At 36.6% G+C, this 26,639-nt stretch overlaps 1 protein-coding gene across 1 annotated transcript; it reads right to left on the bottom strand.

The window, feature by feature from the left end:
* Positions 1-268: 268 nt before the first annotated feature.
* Positions 269-26,629, bottom strand: LOC141504150 (olfactory receptor 2AJ1-like). The gene is made up of 3 exons (XM_074208973.1): positions 25,711-26,629; positions 1,188-1,250; positions 269-885 (listed from the first exon to the last, which is right to left on the bottom strand). The coding sequence occupies exons 1-3, from the start codon at positions 26,627-26,629 to the stop codon at positions 269-271; spliced, it is 1,599 nt and encodes a 532-aa protein (XP_074065074.1).
* Positions 26,630-26,639: the final 10 nt, after the last annotated feature.

Below are 26,639 nucleotides of genomic sequence, written 5' to 3'. Positions count from 1 at the left end.
GAGACTGTGGTGGCTAGGTGGCATAGTGGATAAAGCACTGGCCTTGGAGTCAGGAGTACCTGGGTTCAAATCTGGTCTCAGATATTTAATAATTACCTAGGTGTGTGGCCTTAGGCAAGCCACTTAACCCCATTTGCCTTGCAAAAACCTAAAAAAATAGCAATACTAATTGAGACTGCAAAGCACAAGAAACCACTTCTTGCAACTGGAATTTCTGAATTCTCAAACCCTTAAGAGATTTTAACAAGAATTATTTTATGTCATTTCCTTATTCGTGTTTTATTAATATTTGTGGGGTCATCCATCGTCCTCCCAAAGCCTCTACTAATGTTAAAGTAAAAGGGGAGGATGGGCCATAAGAGGCACAGGCTTGTTTTATTTCTTTTAATAATTTATATGGGAACGGTTCCCATTGGGGGGCCTCATCATCCTCAAATTCTCCTTCATCAAAAATGACAGGATAACACCCCAAATTTTTTAGAGCTTCTTTAATAGCCCCATAAAATCCCACACCTGATAATGGAGGTGGGGTCACTATTTTCTTGCTTTTCTTTCCTTCTTTTTTCTTTTGTACAGTAAATGCACCCCAATCATTATTATATCTAGCTGCTTCTTCCAGATCCTCCTCTTCCTCGGGAGTTAATTGATCAGGAGGAGGATCTTCCTCAGGCTCATCTCTAAGAGATGCCCTTAAGTTATTTCTAGATTTTATTAATGAAGGAGTTTCCTCAGTTGCAGCACAAACTGCAGATGATAACTTCGTATTTACTTTTGTAATTTCATGGTCAGGATCGAGAGTGTCCTTGCCCAGGCTCCATAAACTGAACACATCTGTAGGAACTTTCTCTGGTCCTTGTTCTAGATAATAGTTTCTGATATCTTCTCCTACTTTTTGCCAAATATCAAGAACTATAGACCCGCTTTCAGGAAACCAAGGACAGCAATTATGAACAAATGAGATGAATAGAGTGACTTGGACCTTAGAAACCTTGATTCCTCTTTTATTTAATAAATGAGTCAGAATTTCAATAAAAAGCACTCTGCCTACTTTTATTATTACCCATGATGGACTTAAGATTCCTGCCCTTTCTTGCCTGATATAACTCTCATCCTGGGGCCTGCAGATTCCCCGAGCAGAAACCTATCTATCCCGCTAAGAAAATAAAAAAAGGGAGGCAGCATATTACCTGTCAAGTCACTGTTCGTGGCACCAGTCTGCGGGTATCCAGCTTCCGCCGGGTCCTTGGAACCTGACAGGAGGGATAGAGTCGGCAAAATGAGTTGAGTCAAAAAGTGGGTAAAGGCAGGAGCAGGTTGACTGACTGTCAGCTGCTTGGATTTATTTTTATATTCTTAGAATCACATGAAACAAGCAAACTAAAATCATTTCCTGGATTACAAGAGTGTACAATTTTCATCATTAATCACATAGTGCATATGGTTACAAGTTTGATCATGTAGTGGTTACAAGTGTGATTATCAATCATGTAGTTAATTTTCTTGTCCCTGCTCAGACCGTGATGACCTCAACCTGCCTGTTGCATAGTTTGTTGCTGCATAGGAAAGTTATTGATTAAACAGAACTTTCCTGATAATAATCTTTGATATAATTTGTTTAATGAAGTGCTTTTATGTTTTTGTACCGCACATGTAATGTTTTCGATATGCTCCCTTGACAACCTATAGTGAGGGTAGTTATGTTTGTCCACCTGTCCGTTGACTCCTTCAATAACTAATTTTTCCTTTCAGCCCTTGTTGGTAGATGCTATGGTTTCTATGACTTTTTATTCTTTGCCAATAAACTAAGGCTGTTAGAGTTCACATATTGTTTACCTATACTAACTATTCTCTCACCATCTTTATCATATATTCCTGTGTATGATAAGGGGGGGGACTGTTAATTTCCCTGGAATTCTATCTGACCTATCTTGTATTTGGTTTCCCTGTATATATTCTGCCATCTCCCTAGAACTCCCAGTGCTGTGTCTTCCAAAGATTTCATAATGCTGAAGTCCTTTGTATGTCTCAAGGAGAGGCAGTCCTGTTAAATTTGGACAGAGTTCACAGTCTGTTTTATTCAAGGAATTTCTCTGAAATCCTTCCTTTATAGTCATTCCACTATTAGGATGAGTAAGTTTTGCAATCAATAATAAACCTATAACCATTGGTAGGTATCAAATCCCTATATATATTGAAGAAGAAAATGTTGTTCCATCAGGCAGTGTGACTGCCCTGAGTCTTCTTGCCGCGACTGTGTCAAACAGCTTAGAGACCCTGGCTCCCAACAAATATTTGCTTGCAAGTCTTTCATGTGAAGTATATCTTCGGTCAATTATTATTTTAGTTAAGTATTTATTTTCTCTCCCCCCCAAGAAAAATTGAAACAAATTTCTTTTTGTAGTCTCTCCAGCATAGGTTTCACATTTCCTTATATAAAAGCAATAATAATTCCTCATAACTAAATTGCAATGGAATATTAATTCCTTTTAGAGAATACTATGTTTATGTTAGGTAACTGTCTCACTATTTAAGGAATTAAACTCCTTAAATTAATTAGAAATTCAAGAGAACAATGATTAAGATGGATGGAGACTGTCCTGGAAGAGACAAGAGAATTTAGGAAGATGCATCATCTTTGTACATCAGTTTCAGTTCGAAATATTGTACAAATTGCTATGTACAGGACACTAAGCAGGTTAATTATTTTTTCCATTTGCCAAATGTTATAAAGCATGAATTTTTGCTCAGTTTCTTTGTGATCATCATGGGATAGTTTCCATTTCCCATAGGTTTTGTTTGGTAAATCCCAGAGAATAAAACATCATATATAATCTTTGTATTTCTACTGTGTTGCATTTAAATGTATGTTTTTGAGGTTCTTATAGTTTTATGGTAACAGTTTTTTTTTGTGCTGTTGGTTGGATCTAGACACATGTTTTGAAAGGAAAACAGCATTTTCCTCCTACTAATACCACAAGAAAGGATTCCTAGAAAACTGAGACAGATTTTGAATCTGATACAGTGCTCTTGTCTGAAGGTGAGGTCTCTATATTTTTCAAACTTAACTCCTCTGTTCGTTTTTTTTTTATTGAGTTTTTTACTTTGAAATTGAAGTTTGTCTGAGAGATTACCTTTTGGTTTTGGGAGTTTTTACAGGTCAGTGAGAATTGTTTTGGTTTTAATTGACTGGGTGAAAGTTAAGGACTTATTCCTAGAGCTAACTGAGGCATTTCTTTGGTGAGGACTTCTAGTGATTCAGTCTCTGGCACTTTTTTAGTATGATAGAAGACATTTATTTGGTATCTCTGTCATATTTCAGGTGATTTTAGTAGATGTTTTGGGTTTAATATCTTTGTCTGTTGGTGTTTGCTTAGGTGTATAATTGCTGTTTAATTGCTTGTTGCATCTGATCATGGGACAATCTAAATCTAGTATTAGAGATCCAAAACAAAGGATACCTGATTTCTATATGACTAAGCATTATGAATCTCAAGACCATGAATTTGTTGGTGTTGCTGTAAGCTAACAAAGGATGATCCTAAATTGGAATCTTTTGAAATTATTCAATTGAATTACCTTAAAACAAAATTAATTTCAAAAACTAATAAGACTTCTATTAAGGAATGGGAATGTTTCTATCACAGGTTTAATGAGATGCTACAAGAAGAACACAAAACTGAAATTTTGTCACTTAAGACTCATAGCATTAGCTCCACTTTTTTCTTCTTCCTCAACAACCCTTTCCCTTAGTGAACTATGGAGCCTTCCATATTTATTTTTCTCCCTTCTCCAAACACTGCAACATGTCTTGCTTTTTTCAGTTTCTTTCCTTCCTCCTTATTTATTGCCCTCTTTACCTCCCAAAGACTCTAGTTTTGGGAAATCTAACTCATCTGCAAACCTAAGTCACAATCTAAATACAACTAAAACCCCATTGTTATCTACTCTGCTCTATCCTACCCTGCCTATCTTTAAGGAAAAATGTCTTTCTTTATCCTTCTTTCACTAAAAGTCACCTTCACCAATCATTCACTTCTCCTTTTTCTTCACCTTTTCTCTCTCATTCTTCATTTTTCTCTCTCCCTTCTTCTAATGTTCTTCATCCTCATTCTTTTCCCTCTCCTCCTTGTTTTAATCCTATTTTTTTCTTCCATTTCCCCTCATTCTTATCTCAGTAGCATTTCTTTTTCTCTTTGTTCTCCAATTTCTTTTCTTTCCCCTTCTGCTACATTTCCTTCTCATTCGCTCAGTATAAATCCCTCCACTACCTATTCTCTTTGTCTTGATATTTCTTCTTCTTGTATTCCTGTCTCATCACATTCTCATACTTCTACTTTTTCTTCTGTCAATCTATTTACTCATCTTACTCCTATTTCAGGTCCTCCTTATTCTACATTTCCTCCCTATTCTACCCTTCAATCTCATCTTCACCTTATTCCATCTCTTCCCCCTGTTCTTAGTTTATCCCAGTCTCCTTTCGTCTTCTTCAACTATTCCGTCTTCTTCCATATCTTTGCTATATCTTCTCCTTCACTTGCCCCAGGACATTCTTTTTCTAATTATATTCCCCCAGTTCCAGATAAGAGATCAAATCCTGACCCTCACAGAATTTATTGGTTTGATGTTAAACTAATCCTTTAATCATTTAGTAGCTAAACAATCCTTGAATGGCTAAAGAAATCATGGCTTCAGACCCTCCTACAATAGGAGGGGGATGGATTACATCAAATATTAAGCTTTACACTGTTCCATAGTATAAATTTAATCCATGGAACAGAGGTGAATTACAGGCTTTGAAATAAAGATTTTCTTGACACCCAAAAAAGATAAAATTGTTACTCTCCAATACTATCATCCCAGGATTCCAGACATTTGTCAGTTAGCCACATCTTTAGCTGGAAAGGAAGAGGCAAAGAACGGATTCAGAAAGGCCAAAGTGAAGGCTACATTTTTGGAATTTCAGAAGACAGATTGGGTAGCTTATATACAACTCAGCAAAATATTATAGGGATGCAAAAGTTTGGGGAGATACTTTAATGCTGTCTATCCCACTTGTTTTTTCCACAACCAGTGAATTTTTCAAAAGAACAAAACTTATTCAAAAATGAGATAAAGCAGTATTTCAATTTTTTGCTTGTTTGTCAGAGGCTTTTGATGTAAATCTTTTTTTTTCAAATATGATCAGGAAAGAGGAGGACAGATTCAATTTCTCTCCTATTTTGTTAAAAATTTTCAACTTCTTTGTCACAAAATATTAAAATTCCCTACCTCGAATGTCAAACTATGTTCAGTCTGGAGGAGGGAACTCAGGCCGACATCAATATGATGCATAAGCTGGTGCATTTATTGATCACAGGATACATACTCTTATACTCTACATTTATGTAATCAATTACATAAGCGTTTTAGCAAGCATTTTTTTTCACATGCATACCTTGTGTATATCTTAGGTGATTGTTTTGAGAACCAAACAGTGATTTGATAAACAAAGTACAGAAGGTAATTATCTCAGAATGCGGTATCTATCTGAGCCTGGGAATATACCTCCTTAGCTCAGACATGCAGCTACTCCCTTATCTAAGCTCTGAAGTACATCTTGCTGGTTAAAGCACATAACTATTTCTGTGTTAACCCTTCATAGCTCTTAGCCTGGAATACATATGACACAACAAAACTAAGCACCCCCAGTACATAAATGAACTAATTGCTCAGCAAGAATGGACCCTATTGAACAGTTAGAGGACGACCTCCAGGAGAAAAGGGAAGCAAAGACAAAGAAAGACAAGATGCATACTATGCAGTTTTAACATTTAACAGCTTCTGTGTAAAGTCCACCTGTCATGAGGTGGCAGTCTGAGAATCAAATAGCAGGGATTTATCTCCAAATGAAGCAACCAGGTCACAAGAAGAAACAGTGTAAAATTTTGAAGAGCAACAAGGAACTAAAAACTCTTTCCCTTCAGCCTTGATGAGTTTTTAAAACTTCTCTTTCTGTTCTTGGACAGAAGAACTTTTAGCTATTGTCCTTACTCAATCTCCTGTATTGCCCAATCTGCATAGTCTGTTATCTCTCATTATTCTGCCACATTTTTCACTGGGGTTGATCTATACAATACCAATTTTTCCATTGCTGTTCATCCCCATAAACAATATCATTTTTGCTTTTACATAGGAAAGTTAATAATTTATGTGGATAGTCTTGTTTTTAAAACTGGCCCTTTCAATTATAAAACTTTATTCTAATAATCTGGCTGTGCAGGTTTCCAGATCTCCAGCTCTCCCTCCTCTCTGTCTTTATCTCTTTTCACACTGGAGCCTTTCTCTCCTACATTCTTTTAATCTGCTTCACTTTAAATTTTAAAAAATAGTACAGTCTAACTTGTATTCCTTATTGATTTTTTTTAAATAGAGATATTGAGGAACAACTGGGTATTTTAAAGGTTATAACATAAGGATTATTTTATATAAAAAATTCTGTTGATCTGAAAGGTATATTGTGGACATAGAATTTGAATACAAATTATATGAAGCAAATATATTTCATTTTTTAATTTTAAAATAAAGATCTCATTCTACAGAAACTGATAGAATAACTTGAAAATATTTTATTGCTGGATTGAAAATAGTTTAAAGGGTTAAAAAGGGATATTTGAGTTATAACAAAGAAAAATTTCGTGTGCTAGATAAGTATAAATATTTAATTACTATTTCACCTGCTTTCTTCTCCAATGGAACAAAGAGTTCTCCACTAAACATTTCACTAGTGGAAGACATTACATGCTTTGGGTGGATATCCCCAACAGCTCAATAATGAGTCTGACACTGCCTTAATTTCACTTAACCTAGTTTAGCCCACCTGCCAAAAAGGATTTAGAAGGATGCAGCCGCTGTATAAACTACAGCTTCTTGGTTAGATGGCACACCTGGACCTCAAAGGTGTAAAGTAGTCCTGAAAAGTTCTTTGCAGTCCTTACAGCATAGGGATTGGTCTTCCTTGAACAAACTCAGTACTCGTAGTGCTTAGAACACTGGTCCTGGAACCAGGAAGACTCATGAACTGAGTTGAAATCTAATCTCAAACATCAGATTGTGACATTGGACAAGTCACTTCATCTTGTTTGCCACTGTTTCTTTATATGTGATCTTAACTGGAGTAGAAAATGTACCATTCAAGTATCTTTGCCAAGAAAACCACAGATAAGGTCCCAAAGTGTCAGAAGTGACTGAAATGATACAACAACAACTTATACCCTGCTTATTTAGGAAAAGGAAGCCTGACAAATTGATTGAAAATCCCCACTGAAGGAAGAGAAGAGCTTAATCAAGTCAATGTTCTTCATGAAGCCCACATTTGAATTGACCCATCAAATACTGTCTTTTGTGGTTTTTTTTTTATTTTTTACACAGAAGATGAGAAGATATATGAGCTCAGGATAAATGTTTAAGAATATTAGTCAAGGAGGCAGCTAGTTGGTGCAGTGGATTGAGCACTGGCCCTGGAGTCAGGAGTACCTGAGTTCAAATCTGGCATCATACATTTAATAATTGCCTAGCTGTGTGACCTTGGTCAAGTCACTTAACCCCATTGCCTTAAATAAAACAAAAAGGAATATTAGTCAATCCAGATGTTAGCTAACTTCCACAAGCCCCTCATGAAGTCTCCTATCAACATAATCCCTGTCCTTTCACCAAAAAAACATGCAGAAGGCACACTGCAATCTCCTTATCAGCTCCCAGGAAAATATCCCTTTCTGACATGTGTCTTACTCTTCATCTCATCTTGACCTTTGTCTCATGTAAATAAGAGTCTCTGTAAGGAACAAGCAATTTAAATCTCATGTTTTACTAACTTGTAGTAACCATAACTGGTCCCTGGACTCAAGACATTCAGAAGCTATTCTCCTGAATTCAAGGAGCAACTTTTTTGCTTTCATTCTAGGGTTGGAAAGGACTTCAAAGATAGTGTAATATTTTGATACATCAGATAAGGATTAGGTGGTCTGATGAGATGGAGGGAATTCCTAAGATCAGTACTTATGATAGGAAATCTCAGAAGATGATGAAGGCTCCCCTGGCTTCACTTCAGGTGCACTTTAAGATGCTATGCCTTGATATACAGTGACTGTTCCAACTTTTCTCCCTTCTATATCCACTTCTTCAACTACTATATTTCAATAAGGGAAAATAGGGACAAATTTGTCCAGTCATCCCCTTATTTAATATATTCTAATACTCCAAATATTCTTGGGAGAGCAGATTCAAGCAAAGAAATCTACACACATAAACTTATCTCCATCATTTAATTTGGAGCTTAATTTGCACCCCAAACTTGTTTGAGGGTTTGAATTTCTGGTGCTGCACATGGCACTGCCTACAACACCATGCACTTACGTTGTCCTTCACATAAAATTATACATGACCTCCAATTGTCCATTTCAAGTAATTCTAGTCTTTTGGGACAGTAAGGGGCACTCAGAGGAAGGGCTTTCTCCCTGTACTGAAAAACAGTCATGCATATCCTAACCCTGGGAAAGCATATAGTGCTTCAAGAGAGAGAACTTAAGACAAAGAGAGATAGAAAAACAGAGACAGAGAGACAATCACAAAGAAAGAGGTATACATTGACACACAATCAGAGCTAGATAAAAACAGGCAAAGAAAGCAAGTAAAGGTTGGAAAGACAAGCCATTATTTCTTGGTTAAGTTCTAGGTCCAAATACTTACACTCTGGGCAGGAAACATAACTTTCCTGAATGCCCAATATTCTCCCAGGCCATTGGCTTTCTTACTTACTCCACCCTTTGCCCAAAGAAGTCCAATTTAGAAAACAGTTACAGGATTCTTGTTTCTTTCTTAGCTAAGAGGATAAGAGGAAAGAGAAAGAGTGCACTCTTAGCTTCCACTCATTTATAAAGGTAAAGAAAGGAAGACTAAGTCAAAGGCATAATGGTCAGGCTTTTCAACATTTCTGAAGGACCCAACAAAAGTATAGAAGGAACAGGAGTATACCAGGCAAGAGGAGGGAAGGTAAAGGGCTCATATCCCTGGAATCTATCTACTTCTGACCAAGTTAGGTAGCATATTTATTTTTTGTTTGCTCCCTGAGCTCAACCTTCAAAGGGATTCAGGGAGCTCCATTATATAGATCAGTCTTGAAAGATCTCTTATCACAAGTAAATGAGTATGGATCCAAATCCTTCATCAAGATGCACATCATTGAATCATGGGAGTGCTGTCCTATGCATATGATAGGAAAGCCTCACCATTATCTATGATCCTGAGGGAAATAGCCCTGTATTGGCAGGAGTTAAATGAAAATTTGGGCTGGAAGACCAGATTCATTCTTATTCTAACTGCCAGTAGTACCAGTTTTCATATGACATTACAAAGGTAAGTAGAGCTAGGGACCAACAGATAGTGATGGTTAATGACTTTATTAATGAATAGAGGAGCTGGGAACATTTCATTCCACTATCATCAAAGTTTGTGGAAATAAAAACACACATAGAACACTTGATAGCAGCAGATGATAAAAGCACTAATTTAATCTATTTTCATAAATGTATGAATGATGTAAATCAGAGCCAGAGAATGTAATTGACAAGAGCAAGGGCAAACATTGACTTGTAATAGGTAGAGATTGGAACTACCTATTCTGATTTTCAATTCAAATTTCCTTTAACTAAAGAAATAAATTGTATTTATATCTAAAGAAAGACCAATATCCAGCTGATTTGACCATGATTTTGATTTTTTGACTGTGTATTAAATATTAAAGGATAGATTCCTGGAAATAAATGATAACCATTTACCCAGTCCTGGCAAAGATGTTCTTATTCCTCTGGACTCTTCCCAGGGGAATTAAAAGATTACTAAACTTCAAGAAAATGAAGGAAGTCTTTCTTTGTATATTGAAAATGTTGGGCACTCCAGGGAATCCATATAAAAGAAAAAGGTAGCTACAGTGATATCTCATAACTTACTGTGAAGCAATAGCTAATTGTGATTGGGGTACTGTATTCCTCCCTCCCCTCTGCAGATTAGGATGATTTCACCTTAAAAGATATCAAATATCCTGTTCTTAATTGATTCAGGAAGCTAAAATTTGGCTACTACTGTGTGTCAGTTTGTCTGAGTACAAAGCATGTCGGAGGTCTTCAGTTACTCTGATAATTATTTGGTGAATCATGAGGAGTCCTTCACTCCAGGGAATTTTCCTCAGTTAAATGACCTCAAAGTGACCTCATCCTCAGTGAATACCTGCCTCTTGTTGTGGCTAAATAATTTTTTTGTTTAAATGAATAATTTATGGGTTTTTCTAATTTCCAATGCTACTTTTTACCAAAAATTTTTGGAAGGTTTTGAGATTTACAAATTTTCTCCCTCCCTACCTTTCCTCCCCTCTCCCCTTGACAGAAAGCAATCTAATATGTGCTTTACATTTGCATATATGTGAAACAGAGTTAGATATTAAGCATGTTGTGAGAGAAGAATCAGATTCAAAAGGAAGAAAGATACCAGTAGAGAGAAAAAAATGACATGGTACATGAGACAAGTTTTAAAATTGAAGATAATAAGCATTGGTCTTCCTTTAGGCTCCACAGTTCCTTCACTAGATAGGGATGGCATTTTCCATTACAAGTTCCTTAAAATTGTCATTGACTATGGTGTTGATGAAATGATCAAATCCGGGGGTGGAGCCAGCATGGTGACATGAGAGGACCTTCTCTCATTTGCTCTGGAGCAAAACTTATAAACTAAGGACTCTAACTACATTTTTGAGAGACAGAACCCACAGAGGGATCCAGTTAGGCAATTGTCCAACCCAAGGTAACCTGGAAAAGAGCGGAAAGGCTCAGCTCCACAGGGTTGGAGGGTTGACTCACCAGAGGGGTGGCCCAATAGAGCAAAGGAACTTCAGCCTCCCAGAGGCAATCCCAGGGCTGCTGGGAGCCATGGCTCCCAGCAGCAGGGGCAGTTTCCTGACTTACACCCCAGGGAGTATCAGGCACAACTTAGGGGAACAGTGGATGGATGGATGGACCTCTGCCAGAGTGAACACATGAAGCCCAGCCCTCTGGTCACACAGTGAGCAGTGTGGCCAAGGCAGCCCAGATCCAGGAAACATAAGCAGGCAGAGCCAGTAAGCATAAGCCCATTGAGCCGAGGGAAGGGAGTGAAGAGAGAGACTGCAGAGCTCTGTCCTCTGTCCCAGAACAAGACTCTGGGGTTCTGACCACAATCAAATCCTGATCATAGTCTAGGCCACCGCATAGAACAGCAGCACCCCCCCACCTCAGCCCCATGGCATAGGTGGGGCGTTTATGGTCATTGACAGACCGACCAGGAGGGAGGATAAAGCCTCAAATGCTGAGATCCTTGTGGCTATATCCCAAAAGCTCAGGAAGCACCCCAAAACCAGGCTCAGGCTGGGAAAATGAGTAAGGAGAGAAAAAAGAGGAACACCATTGAGGAATACTTTGCCTGTGATCCCAAGAAGAACCACAATACTCAGTCTGAAGATGAGGAGGTACAAGTTCCTACATCTAAAGACTCCAAGAAAAACAGAAATTGGGCTCAGACCATGACAGAGCTCAAAAAAGACTTTGAAAATCAAGCGAGGGAGATGGAGGAAAAATTGGGAAAAGTAATGAGAGAGATGCAGGCAAAACATGAAAATGAAGTCAGCAGCTTAGTCAGATGGAAAAGGAGATAAAAAGCTCTCTGAGAAAAGCAATTCCTTCAGATAAAGAATAGAACTCAGGGAGATTGCTGATTTTACAAGAAATCAGGACTCAATACTTCAAAACCAAAAGAATGAAAAATTAGAAGAAAATGTGAAACATCTCATTGAAAAAACAACTGAGATGGAAAACAGATTTAGGAAAGATAATTTAAAAATTATTAGAATAGTTGAAAGTCATGACCAGGAAGAGAGCCTTGACATCATTTTAAAAGAATTATTACAAGAAAATTGCCCTTAATCCTAGAAGCAGAGGGCAAAATAGAAATGGAGAGAATCCACTGATCTCCCTGAGAAAGAGATCCAAAAAAGAAACAACCCCCAGGAATATTATAGCCAAGTTCCAGAATTCCCAAGTCAAAGAGAAAATATTACAAGCAGCCAGAAGGACACAACACAAATATCGTAGAGCTGCAGTCAGGATCACACAGGACTTAGCAGCAACTATATTAAAAGCTCATAGGGCTTGGAATATAATATTCCAGAATGCAAAAGACCTTAGAATGCAACTGAGAATCAACCACCCAGCAAAACTGAACATCCTCTTCCAGGGAAAATGATGGACTTTCAATGAACCAGGGGAATTTCAAATGTTCCTGTTGGAATGGCCAGATCCGAACAGAAGGTTTGATCTTCAAATACAGGACTCAGGCAAAGCATAGAGAGTTGAGGAGAAGAGGAAAATATGAAGGATGTAATGATGATGAACTAAATATATTCCTGTATAGAAAAATTACACTGATAATACTCATATGAACCTTCTCATTTAAGAGAGCAGTAGAAGGAACTTTTATAGATGAAGCAAAGGAAAAAACTGAATTTGAAGATATATTGTGGTATAAAAATGGAGTCAATAGATAAAAGGGAAATGTAATGGGAGAAAGAAAAAGGAGAGGAGGACTAAGCTAAGATAATGCATATGATAAGATTTTTCTTTATTACAATAAGCTATTGCAATGATATGGAAGGGGGGAAGGCGAGGGGAATGAGGGAATCTTTGCTCTCATCAGAGATGGCTAGGAGAGAAAACAGCATATATATTCAATGGGGTATAGACTTCTATAGTAAGGAGAGAATGGGGACAGGAGGAAGGGGGTGTATATGAGTGATGGAGGAGAGGAGGGACCATGGGGAGAGAGTGGTCAGATATGACATATTTTCTTTTTTAATTGCTAGGGGCTGGGATTGGATGGCCTGTCCAGCACCATAGGGCCAGTGGATGCTGGGTAAGAGGTGATATGTGGGTTCAGGGCCTCTTGGCCCCAGGGCTGGGGATCTTTCTGCTGTACCACTCAACTACTCTATAGGAGAGACAGAGTAAAAGGAGAGAGAAAATATAGTTCATGGTAGTAGAGAAGTATGAACTATATGTTATAATCAGCAATGGCAACAGTGAAGAAATATGGAAGTAACTTTTGTGATGGACTTATCCTAAAGAATATGATCCACCCGCGACAGAGCTGGTTGTGTTGTAATACAGACTGAATCACATTTTTATTATTATTGTTTTCTGTGGGGTGTTACAGGGGAAATGGGACTGGGTGGCCTGCCTGGGGCTGCACAGCTGGGTGATTGTTGGGTCTCTGAGGCCAGATTTGGACCTGGGTGCTCCTGGCTCAAGGGCCAGTGCTCTGTCTGCCACCGAGCTGCCCCTACTATTATTATTACTACTATTTTATTTTATTTTGGGCCTTATTTTTTTGGTTTTTGTACGGCAATGGGGTTGGGATGGCTTACATGGAGTCACCTAGCTGGGTGATTGTTGGGTGTCTGTGGCTGGATTTAGGCTCAGGTGCTCCTGGCTCCAGGGCCGGTGCTCTGTCCATTGCGCCCCTGGCAACGCATACTACTACTATTATTATTATTATTATTATTATTATTATTACTATTATTATTATTATTTTAATTTTTTCTCTCCCCTTTACTTTATCGCTCATGCGGGTCTGTATTTTCTTGGGGAGGGTTATTATGTTTACTCTTAAACAAGGATATTGTAGTAACATACATAAAAACATTATTTGTACAAAATAAGAATAAATAAATAAAAAAAATTAGAAAAAATAAGCTAGACCCAGAGAAATAGATCTCGCACAATACTTTGGCTAAAAAAGAAAAAAGACCAAATCCATCATAGTTCATCATCATCCCATGTTACTGTTGATGTCTATAATTTAATTCTGTTTTTGCTGACATCCTTCAGCATCAATTCAAGCAAACTTTTCCAAATTTTTCTGATATCCCAACCTTTATTTTTCCTTACAGAACAATAGTGTTCTATCACATACATAAGCCAATGTTTGTTCAGTCATCCCCATTTGATGGCCAGGAGACCAATTCATAATATCCTCTGAGGCTTTACATATAGTGACCCTTCTGAATTCCTTTTCTAAGCTAGTATCCTTATCCCCAAGATAACACTCAATTGAGTCTACTTTGAGCTGACTTTTTGTTTTGTTTTGTTATGTTAGCTTTCCCTAGGTTCTTATGTTGTGGGAGGTACTGGTTTGTATACCTTCATTCCTGAAAACCCTAGTGTCCTTTCTTACTGGAATTGGAAACTCTAGCGGGGTTCTCCATGGAACAACCAGTAAGAAAAGGCAGAATATTTCTTTGGATTGCCTGTGTAGGGGGTGTCAATAATCCACTCCCTAGACCTGGGGTTGGATCTGGGCTGTCCTCTGGCAATGAGAGCCTAGGCAGTCAGGGTTAGGCAGTCAGAGATAGAAATGCCAGAGGCTCTCCCCGGATAATCAGAGTTGGAGAAGTCTTGCTGCCCACACCCTGGCCGTAGGACAAGATACAAATACCTGAGTCTAGTCCTCTCACAAGAATGCAAGAGTTCCTTTGGGAACAAGGTTGGGGAGGATTCATAAATTCAGGCCATTAACTAGAGGTCATAACAGAAAGCATAATTGCTGAAATTAGTGCGGTGTGTGTGTGTGTGTGTGTGTGTGTGTGTGTGTGTGTGTGTGTGTAGTGCAATGGAATGAATGAGATTGTAGTCACTGGCTACCTTGGGTTCAGTTCTGCCTCCAAGGAATCATTTATTGAGACTCTGGAAAGCATGAATGGAAATATTTATTATAAATGTTAAAAGACATAGGACGGGCTATGGAGAGAGAGAGAGAAAGAGAGAGAGAGAGAGAGAGAGAGAGAGAGAGAGAGAGAGAGAGAGAGAGAGAGAGAGAGAGAGAGAGAGAGAGAGAGAGAGAGAAGGACAGCTAATTAGGCTTGACTGGGTCATATCAGACAAATTGTGGCCCTGAGTCAGGGTCAAAGCCAGATTTTTATGTCTTGCCTCTCTCTTCAGGGTAAAAGTTGAACTCCTTTTCTCTATGCTGGACCCAGAATTAGGTAGAGGGTAAAGCCTAAGGAGACCAAGATACAAATTTTACCTTCAAGATTGGGGAGGGTCTCTACCGAAGCAGCTTTTACAATTACAATTGTTTCTGTTGCAATCATAATTCTCTACTTCAAGTCAATTTACATCTCTACCCATCTGTTAAGTTCACAATTCTCTTCATCTTTCCCCTGAATCAAGATGAAATGGAATGGGAATGAGTATACCTTTTTCTAAGCAACAGTTGTCGAAGTACAGTCTGGAGATTACCATTATCATCAGACTCCTACTGCTAGTTCAGAAGGCTAAAACTATTTTTGCAATGATATCAAGATGTTTTAATTACTGATATTGCAAATATCAAGAGTTAAACCCCACAAATAGACAAATAAGCTTTGGGAAGGCAAGGCTCAAGTGCAAATGGATCATGCAATCAAATATTTGAGGTACTTTGCTTTAAAGGAACCCTATAAGTAAAAGATGGTGTGGTGTAGTGGATAGAGTACAGACTTTGGATTCAGGAGGATGGGAGTTCAAATTCATCCTCCAAAACTTGCAACTTAGTACCTGTGTGATCTTGGGGAAGTTATTTCACCTGGTTGTCTCACGTCCAGGGCCGTCTCCAGTCATCCTGATTCATATTTGGTCACTGGATCTAGATGGTTCTTGAGGAGAAAGTGAGGCTGAGGACTTAGCATAGTACACCCTCATTCAAACCCAATTAACATGCTTGTCATTATATCACCTCCCTTCTTTGAAAATGAAGGGCAAACATATTCACATGAGGAAATCTAATCTTGCAAATGGGAAAAAAAATTAGTTTGGGAGAGGAAAATAGGAGGGAGGAAAAATGTAAGAAGTTTTCTCATTAAAGCATGCCACAGTCTACTAAGGAAAAAAAATGACTTAGGGAAAGACTTTGACAGAGATTACAAACCATTCAAAGATGAGTCATAATATTGACAAAGAATTTAAGTTTTCAGATTTATGTTGGAGTTCTTTCAACAAAAAAGGGAACTCTAATAACTTTTGACTGATCTTTGTGTTAACTGAAAAAGTTGGAGGAACCAAAGAAGGAAGCTTATCTGGAAACTATAGTCATAAGAAGATATGACATGATTAGATAGAGTATTTGAGTGAAACCTAATAGAGGAAAAAACAGAAAAAATGAAGTTATTGGCATATAATCCTGATCATTTGGACAAGACTAAGATATTGACAAGGAGTTTCATAAACCAAATCATTTAAAAAAATTTTAATTGAGATCTTTTAAATTTTACTTTAAAATCAACTTCTTTCTTGCAACTCCCCAATTATAAGAATAGAAAATAAATGCAATCAATATACATGGTCAGACAAAATGCATGTTCATATGCTTAATGCCCCAAAAGTATGATATTTTGCATCTTGAACATATCACCTTTATGACAGGTGGTGGCAGCTTATGCCAATGTCAACTATCTGGAGTCACAAATGATCATGATTGATCAGAGTTTCAAGTGTTCCAATGCTGTTGGTCTTTGTAATGTTGCTACTGTAATAATAGTTTTCTTCTATCTGCTTTCTTTTCTGTAGCTGATGTTACGTTTTCTTGAGTTTTTTTGAAACCACTGCTTTGATTCATAATTTTTGTAACAGCAGAGTATTCCATTGCATACCTGAACCATGGTTAATTCAACCATTCTCTAATTGACATGCAACCCTTTACAGTTTACAATCCTTGTAAATAGTTTTTATATTTTTGTAAACATGGATTTTTAAAACATTTCTTGTTAACTTATTTTTTAATTCCTTATATTTCATATTGCCTGAATGTCCCTTAATGATATGCTCCTCCCAGAGAGCCACACTTTTTAACAATGATTTCTTCAAAATTTATTTATTTATTTTGAATTTTACAATTCCCCCCCTTATCTCACTTCCCTCTCCCCACCCCCCACAGAAGGTGGTGTGTTAGTCTTTAGATTGTTTCCATGGTATACATTGATCTAATTTGACTGTGCTGAGAAAAAAAAAAATCATAATCTTAAGGGAAAAACTAGAGCTTAAGATAGTAAAATTCCATAATAAAATAATGTTCTTTTTAATTACTGGTAATAGTCTTTAGTTTTTGTTTAAAAGCCACAGTTCTTTCTCTGGATGAAGATGGTATTCTACATCACAGATATCCCAAAATTGTGCCTAATTGTCGCACTAATGTAATGATCAAGTCCATGAAGTTTGATCATCACCCCCATGTTTAACAATGATTTTTAATTCATCATCTTTAATAATAAAATTACTATATATAAGCATTCACAAATCAAATTTTAAGAATCTAGATCACAAAAATAATGGGTATATGATGGGAATACTACATAAAATCAAAGTCTCTTAAAACTTTAGAATTAAATATCAGAAAAACAATGTTGTTGCTTATGATCTAGGAAATATGAATTAGATCACAACTTTTCATAAAAAATACTCATCATTGGAATGAAATTAGTTGAACCAGAAGAGCATTATAAACACTAGCAACAACATGGGGTGATGATCAACTCTGATGGACTTTCCTATTTCAGCAGTACAATAATCAAAGTTGATTTTAAGAGACTCATGTTGGAAAATACTATACATAGCCAAAGAAGAAACTGTGATGTTTAAATTAAGATTGAAATTAATATCTTCAATTTTTAAATTGTCTTATGTCTTGCATTATTTTTTCTCACTAATGTTTTCTTTTTTCTAATTGGATTTGTTTCTTCTATTACAACATGATTAATATGGATCTATTGTTTTGTATACTTATAAACATAGAGCCAATAGCAGATTTTTTTTTCTGCAAGGTGGAGGGATGGGGAAGGGAGGGAGGGAGGGAGAAAAATGTAAAGTTCAAAACCTTTCAAAAAGTATTGGTTAAAACTTTGTAATTGTAGAAAAAAATAAAATATTTATATATGAAAAAATACTCATCAAGAATTTTTTTAAAATAACTACATCAAGGCTGGTCCATCTTAAATCTTAACAATATTACTTATTTTGTTTCCTTCAGTAAATTGGGATAAAAACTAAGTTCTTTGGACAAATGTGGCACTGAGTCAAGGACTGCATCTAAATCAAAATAACATATGACAGGTTTCAAATAATTTTGTGATAAATATTCATTTTGCAATGAAAATATTCTGTAAGTTCTCTGAAACAAAGTCTTGTTATGAATTAAATAAAAATGAAGCACCCAACGTTTGGAAGGAATGTTTTAGAAAGTAGTCGTTACTTTTATTCTTAGCAATATGTATGTTTTTCCACCCCAGCATATTCTGCTATGACATTCTCATATTCAGCTATAAGACTCCTTCATTTCTTCAAAAATGATCTATATGGAATTTGCAATCCTCTTTTGCCATTTTGCTAATTTCACTTTTTAAGGAATTGAATTTTTCTCTTTTTGCTGAGCTGTTGTGCTTCCTTTTCCATTTGGCCAATTCTGCTTTTTTAAGGCATTCTTCTAATTATTAGATTTTTAGGCTTCCTTTACCATTCGGTTTAGTATCTTTTTCAAAGTGCTATTTATTTCACTATTTTATTATATTCCCTTACCAAGCAGTTGACTTGTTTTTTATGATTTTCTTGTATCACTCTCATTTTCTCATATCAATTTTTCCTTTGCCTCTTTTACTTTATTTTCATTATTCATTTTTGAGATCTTCAATAGCCTGAAACAATTTAATATTTTTCTTGAAGGCTTAAGGAACTTTGATTTTGTTATCTTCTTCTGGTTTTGATCTTCCCTGTCACCATAGTAATTTCATATGGTCAATTTTTTTTTCTGTTTATTATTCATTCTCATAGCCTATGACTTCATCTTAACCCTTTAATAAAATAAAACTCAGTTTCCAGTCTGGAGAGCATACTGTCCCAAGGTTTTAGAATTTTGACCATCTATGGTCAGAGATACTCCTGGGGACCTCTAAGTTTTCAGTACTTCCAAGGGGATATGATCTAAACAGTGGTTGTTCCTACTCTCCTGGTCTCTGATCTGCTCTGTGAATGACCACAAGAACTCTTTTCTACTCTGAAATAGTGAATAGACTCCTTACTACGCACATTTTTCTAGCTCTGGTGTGCTAGTATACATCCTTTCCCTGGCAGTATCACCCCAGAATTGGGATCAGTATCAGAGAATGGACAAAGCAACAGGGTCCTGCTTTAGTGCTAGCAAAAAGATCCCCTATGGTCTCCCATTGACTGGTTGTATGATCACCTTACCAACTGCTGACTGAGAACTGTGGAATCAGATGCTTCTAATGCTGATTTAGTGACTGCCAAAGACTGCTCCTATTTTGTTGGAATCTAGGTTGGGCTGACATTGGGTGTCTTGAATTGGGATCCTATCTCATCCTGGTGAGACAGATCTTTCCAGCCAACCTTCTAAATTATCTTTGGTGTCTCTGGATAAGAGATCTGGAAACCATCACTGTTGCTGTTGGTTCAGTTTCTCAGAGATCAGTTCCTGGATTCCTAGGGGTCATTCTATACTTGCCTGACAAGTACTGTATTGAGCTTTTCTCTCATCCTGGTGAAACAGACCTGTCTTGACAATCTACTAAGTTGTATTGAACAGAAAAATAATTTCAGAGTCTTTTCATGTGTTCTGTTGTTCTAGAGTTTGATCTCATTTATTATTTAAAATCTACTTGGAGGAAGGTGCAAGAAGAGTTCATGAACGTCCTCCATTCACTCTGGAATCTTGGATCGATCCTGACATTTCTAAAAAATATTTCTTAAGAAATGTAAAGTGAGGGTTGGCTAGGTAGCATGGGGATAAAGCACCAGCCCTGGAGTCAGGAATACCTGGGTTCAAATCTGTTCTCAGACACTTAATAATTACCTAGCCGTGTGGCCTTGGGCAAGCCACTTAACCCCATTTGCCTTGCAAAAACCTAAAAAAAAATGTACAGTGAGACCACTAAGTTGAATATATTAATAATTTACTAACATTAATGTCAGAAGTTGAATTTATAAATAGACACAATTCCTTTTTATAAATCCAAACTAAAAAATGTGAATTTTTGAAAAATGATATATCTAGATAGATTCAATATTTATGGGATATTCATAAAGACCTAGAACCTTTGCTCTGAGGTCTTGCTGAGCCCTTTTCAGGCTGTTCATCCTTCTTTGGTATCCACTTTTCACCTAACTGCCATCTGTGACTCCAAGAAGTTACAGAGTGTTTGTGACAATATTTTGGTAAAACCTTCTTATCAGATATTCTAAACTAAGTTGAAATTAACCAACAGATCTCAAACACATATATGAGTCAGAAGGATATCTATTCCAAGCATGTGACAATTAGGGTCCCCATTGCCCTGTAAGGGAGAATGGGTGGATGAGAATACTTTGTTCCAACAGTTATGAAGGTTACTGCAGCAAGTGGAGTTATTCAAACATTAAAGAAGATGCCTATATATATATATACATATATATATATATATATATATATATATATATATATATATATATACATATATATATATATTTGAATAATACATATATAGACAATATACAATATATATAGCATCAAATATATATATGCATATATATGTATACATATATATGTATGTATTGTTGGAGTCAAGATTTAATGAATTGGATTGTCACTAATCAGACAAGTACAGGCACAGAAACTTCTACCACAAGACTAGTATAAAATGTTCATACAAGTATGTGAGTTTTGCCATGTGTCACAATCAATTCCAAAAATTCTATGAGACCTTGAAAATGTATGTGAACATACATTGTATGGAGCAGTGATGATTGCAATCATCTTTGCAAAAACTTTTGCTTATATATTCTGAATTTTTCCTGCTGAGTTGGTTCTCTGTTGCTCCAGTAAACAGACCAGAATTGGTTCATGCAGTTTCAGGGCAATTTCTCTAGCTCCTTTCTCGCATCATGAGATGTGCAATGAGTTCTTTTAAAAGCCTGCTGAGATACCCAGGCATCCGCCTTCAGTCCAATCTCAATGTCCTGAGCCACCTATTGTCTCTGATATTTTTATCTGTGTAGAGAATAGAAGAGATGCAGAACAGATGATCATAAAATTTCACAATTCGGTTATAAGGATTTTTCTTTGCCAAATTGTGAGAATGACAATGGAAATGTATGGTGCAGAGTATTGAAATGATTCCAGATAAAAACTCAAATTATATCTTTATAGTCAAAGAAAATGGCAGTCTCAAGTCAAAATGACAAATAGAAGAATTAATTGCAGGTGTTTAGAGTACTTTTCTGAGCAGTTTGCTGTTAAATGGGAGGGAAAGTTGAGCTAATAAATAGCTGGCAACAGTGGTGCAGAAAAGCTTTCAGGGATTTGGTATACATTTCTGCATTATTCATCTGGATCCAACCACTTACAAATATCATGACTGCTTTTTTGAAAATGATGGGGAAGTACAGAAGCTCATAAAGGAAAAGTGAGAACCACACAGTTTACCAGCAGGATACTTCATCTATTTCTCAGAAAGTCACATTTAATTCCTACAAACAAAGAGTACAATTGAAAAGCGAAAGACATGCTTCTTGACTAGGTAAGATGAAATTCAGTTTTATGGCAATAGTAACAATCTAAAGTGGTTTTATGATGCCCTCTAAGTTATTTATGGGTCAAAGAGAAATGGTGCAAATCAACCATTCAGTACTGATAGAGCCACATTGATTAGTGATAGGGACATGATCCTGGGGAAATGAACACTTCCATAATATTCATAACAGACCATCATCAATCAATGCAGAGGCTCCTGATTCTTTCCCTCAAATTGAACTCAACCCATCATCCCTAAATGAAGTTCCATCTGAAAAAGAAATTTTGAAAGCCATTAGACTCCTTTGATGTGTCAAAGCATCTGGTGCTGATTCTATCACAGTTGAGATTTATAAGGTGGATGGTCCATTCTTCACCCAAAAGCTGACTGAAATTTCGCAAATTGTATAATATGAGATGTTTATGCCCCAGAAGTTGATAGGTGCCTCTCTTGCCCATTTCTATCAAGGTAAAGGGAACATATTGTCCTGTAATAGTAAAAGGAGTGTTTCTCTTTTAGTCATTGCCGATAATATTCTCCCCAGAGTCCTCCATAAGACTAATCCTTCATTTGGAAGATGGTCACTTAACTGAGAGCCAGTGTGGCTTCAAATCAGATCAAGAAACAGTCGATATGCTGTTTGCTGCCTGATAACTCCAGGAAAAATGTAAAGAACAGAAAAGAGGTAAATCTGATTTATGCCTTTCATACCATCATTTATAAGGAATTCATGGAAAATTATGTCAAAATTTGGTTGCTCAAAGGAGTTCATTAACATTGTATGTCAGTTCCACTATGACATTCTTTGTTGGTTTCTAGACAATGGACGATGCTCCTGTGATATACCAGTCGCCAATGGAGGGAACCAAGTCTGTGTACTTGCTTTTTAACCTGAAGTTTTCAGGCACATTGTCAAATAATTTCAATGAGTATAAATGTGGCAGCAAAGGTAGTTACTGAACTGATATTAAATTCTTCATCTTAATAAATTTACAAGATGAAGAGAACTAGTGCATTATTTTCTTTTTTCACATGATTGTGGAATCAGTGCAGCCTCTGAAGCACATATGCCATGTTTTATGAACTGATTCTTTGTTGCTAGTGCAACAGCACTAATTTTTTGACCTAACAGTTAACAACAAGAAAATAGAGTTCTCTAACAGTCAACACCACACTATCCATATGTGGAATCATTGGTTACAATAAATGAAGATATTTTGAACACTGTGGAGAAGTTCGTTTACCTTGACAATATACTTTCCAAATATTTACCCACTAATAATGAGACTGACACACACATTTCCAGAGACTGAGTGATTGTGTGGGAGCAAAGAGATATTAGACTGACTACCAAACTGAAAGACTACAGAGTCATTGTGCTGATCTCACTGTTGTATACCTGTGAAAGCTGAACATAGTACCAGTACCATGTCTGGAAACTGAATCATTTCTATTTTATTTGTCTTAGGAAGACAGGAGAAGTTTCCAGACACTGATGTCCCTTCTCAAACTAAACTGCCAAATATTCAAACAAACTTTGATACAGAGAAAACAACTACAATAAATATCAAATTCACACTTACAATGGGGAACTTACATGGGACATGAGGGTGGTTAGAAAAAAGTGATACAAGGGGACTCTCTAGGTATCTCTCAAAAAGTTTGGTATTGATTGAGCAACATGGGAGATAGTGCCTCAGGACTGCTCAGCTTGTTGCACCCTCATTAGAGAAGGTTTATCCTCTATGAGCTAAGAAGAGTTGAAGTTCTTCAAAGGAAACACAAGATGCACAAGTTTAGAGAATCTCCCCCAGGTATTCACGTGCATTAAATATATCCAGTCTATGGTTAAGCATTCCAAGTTCATATTGATTTGATCTGTCAATCAGACATGCAGTAGTAAGACCCTAATATTGTAATGTCATTTTGGTCTTCTTCATTGATGAAGGACAAGAACTGATATGTAACAAATTTATGTCCTTTTTTTGTTGAATGACTCTATTATGTCAATATAATATACTTATATCTCAATGAAATATATTCCATTGGACAAGGAAATTAAATGTTCATAAAATTCTGAATTCATTCAGCAAAATTATATTTCTCTACTCTTACTCATGAAGTATCTAATAAAAAGGAATCATTGGTCCACCTTTTCTCAATGTTTTGTAGAATGGCTTGTAAAATAATGATCACATCATTTGGAAATTAATTCAGTGGTCTTTTCTCAGTTATTCTCACTTTGATCTTCAAAGACTCTATTATGATCATTTTATTTTTTTTAGATTTTTTTCAAGGCAATGGGGTTAAGTGGCTTGCCCAAGGCAACAGGGCTAGGTAATTATTAAGTATCTGATGCAGGATTTGAACCCAGGTACTCCTGACTCCAAGGCCAGTGCTCTATCTACTATGCTACCTAGCCACCCCCTATTTTGATCACTTTAATTAGAGTTATGTATTATAACAACTTTACTTGAATCTAAAGGTCTTGGAATCTGAAAAGATCATGCAGGGCTTTTGTTTTTACTTTTACTTTTCAATTGGGGAGAGACATGGGCACGTTTATTAGCAGTAAGAAATGAATAAATAGAAAGGGAAATCTTTAAAATTAGGGATAGGTTAAGGATAGCAGAAGGGAAACAAGCTATAAGGGAATGTTTAAAAGAATGTGAGATGGAGTGAAAGAGGAGAGGTAATTGGCAAGGCATAGGAGTGATGTGAGATGTGGAAAAAGAAAGAAAAAGAGCTTCTGATCTATTTATTTCTGTAAACCATGAGATAAATATTTCAGTTGGGAGGGCTAGGAAGTGGGGGAAGTAAGCTACAGGATGAATGAAAAAGTTTAAAAGAGCTATTGTGGGGAATATGAAAGTGTGTTGATACATCAGATACAGCAGGATACCCCACTAGAGGATGGAGCCAGTTGAGATGGGGAATCATCATGTTTTAATCAACTTATTGTACACATTAGTGAAAGTATTAGGTGATAGCAACTATTTAAGATTGAATAGAAATAGTGAAAAGATAAGTGGCAGAAAGACTCCAGCAAATAGTACAGTGGCTACTGTGCACAAAGCACATTCTAATCACAAAGAATGAATATTGCAAAGGTAGAAACTCCAGGCTCCTTAGAACTTCAGGTTTTTTGAGATAAATAACAGAATAGAAGATAGTAGAAGAATATCACTGGTAATACACGAAAAATGAGAAGCAGAAGTTGGATAGGTTGAAAAATAAATTAATAACATCAAGATACACACATACACACAAATTTAAAAATCTTAGGATGAAAAGTTATATCAGAGTTAAATTGTTTATAAGTAGAAAAAAGAATTTGCATATCAATCAATAATCCAAAATCCTAGCTAATTGTATTCAGTATTTCAAAAGGAAATCCCAAGTTCATCTGCAACCAACCATCAAAAGTTATCTATCTATATATCATATATAACTTATACATAATAGGAGAAAGCTGTTTTCTTTTTTTCAGTGCAGAATAATAATGTGTCTGTGTGTGTGTGTGTGTGTGTGTGTGTGTGTGTGTGTGCATGTTTGTATGGGTGAACATGAGAATATGAGAATAAGCCCTGCTGAGCATGGAGTAGCTGGATTCTAGATAACTGGTCAGTGTGGATTTCATTGATAGTATTATACTGTTAAGTGATACTCCCAATGATGCAGTTTGATAGTATCATTGATGCAGTCATGATGAAAAGGTATTATGCCATGAATCAGAGATGTTTTAAAAATTATCTTAACATCAGGTTGTTAGCTTCTACAAATGAGATTGTTGTCTATTGGAGGAAATGAAACATGAATCATAACCTCATTCTTTATATAAATTATATCAGAATGAAGTAAATTCAACAAAAAATTAGATTTTCCTTGGAGATATCTATAGGCGAGTTAGTTTACTTGATTTTCTCATACATTTAAAGGTAATTTAATTCAACACCTAAAAAGTTTGAATGTTACTTTGAATATTTTCCACATTTCTAATAGGTCATCCATTGGCATTCAGTCTAATTTTTAAGGGTTTTCATTTCTGTGACTAAGAGCTTTACCCAAAACCTTCTTCAGGGCACATAAGACATCTTTATTTCTGAGACTGTAGATGATAGGGTTGAGCATGGGAGCAAGAATGGTGTATGACATGGCTAAGACCTTATCCTGGCCTGGAGTATGAGAGGACTTTGGTGTCAGGTATGTAAAAATACAGGAACCATAGTACATGGCAACCACAGCCAGGTGGGAGGAACAAGTGGAGAAGGCTTTTTTCTGAGCTTCCTTAGATTTCATATGAAACACAATACGGAGAATCTGACCATATGAGATAAGGATGGTGGAAAAGGGAATTAGGAAGAAGAATACAGCACTCACATACACTCTTTCTTCATATTGTGATGTATCAACACAAGAGAGTCTCCACAAGGCTGGGACTTCACAGAAAAAGTGGTCAATGGTCCTTGTGCCACAATATGGGAGAAGCAGCACATAAGTTGTATGAATTATAGAGTTGATAGTTCCCCCCAGCCAGCAGACACTAGCCAAAATGACACTGATTCGATGGTTCATGAGGATGGGGTAACGCAGAGGGTGGCAGATGGCTACATAGCGATCATAAGACATGGCTGTGAGAATAAGGCACTCAACACCCAAGAAGATGATATAGAGAAAGATCTGGAACCCACAAGCTGCAAATGTGATGGATTTTCTGCCAGAAAGGTAGTTAAAGGCCATCATGGGAACAACATTGGAGGTGTTCAAGATATCTGTGAAGGAGAGATGCTGGAGAAGGATGTACATTGGAGTGTGGAGCCGGGCATCAAGGTGGATAAGAAGAATCAAGACTGTGTTTCCCATTATTGCCACCATAAAAATGATGAGAATAAGTGATAAGAGTAGCAATCCGTACTGATCTGGATCCAATATTCCTAATAGGATGAAATCTCTCTCAAAAGTCTGATTCGTTTCCCCCCTCATCTCTATTATT

Source organism: Macrotis lagotis, unplaced genomic scaffold (genome assembly GCF_037893015.1).
Source record: "Macrotis lagotis isolate mMagLag1 unplaced genomic scaffold, bilby.v1.9.chrom.fasta BILBYCTG396, whole genome shotgun sequence".
Classification (NCBI taxonomy): domain Eukaryota; kingdom Metazoa; phylum Chordata; class Mammalia; order Peramelemorphia; family Peramelidae; genus Macrotis; species Macrotis lagotis.
This window is presented reverse-complemented; position numbering and strand designations above follow the sequence as displayed.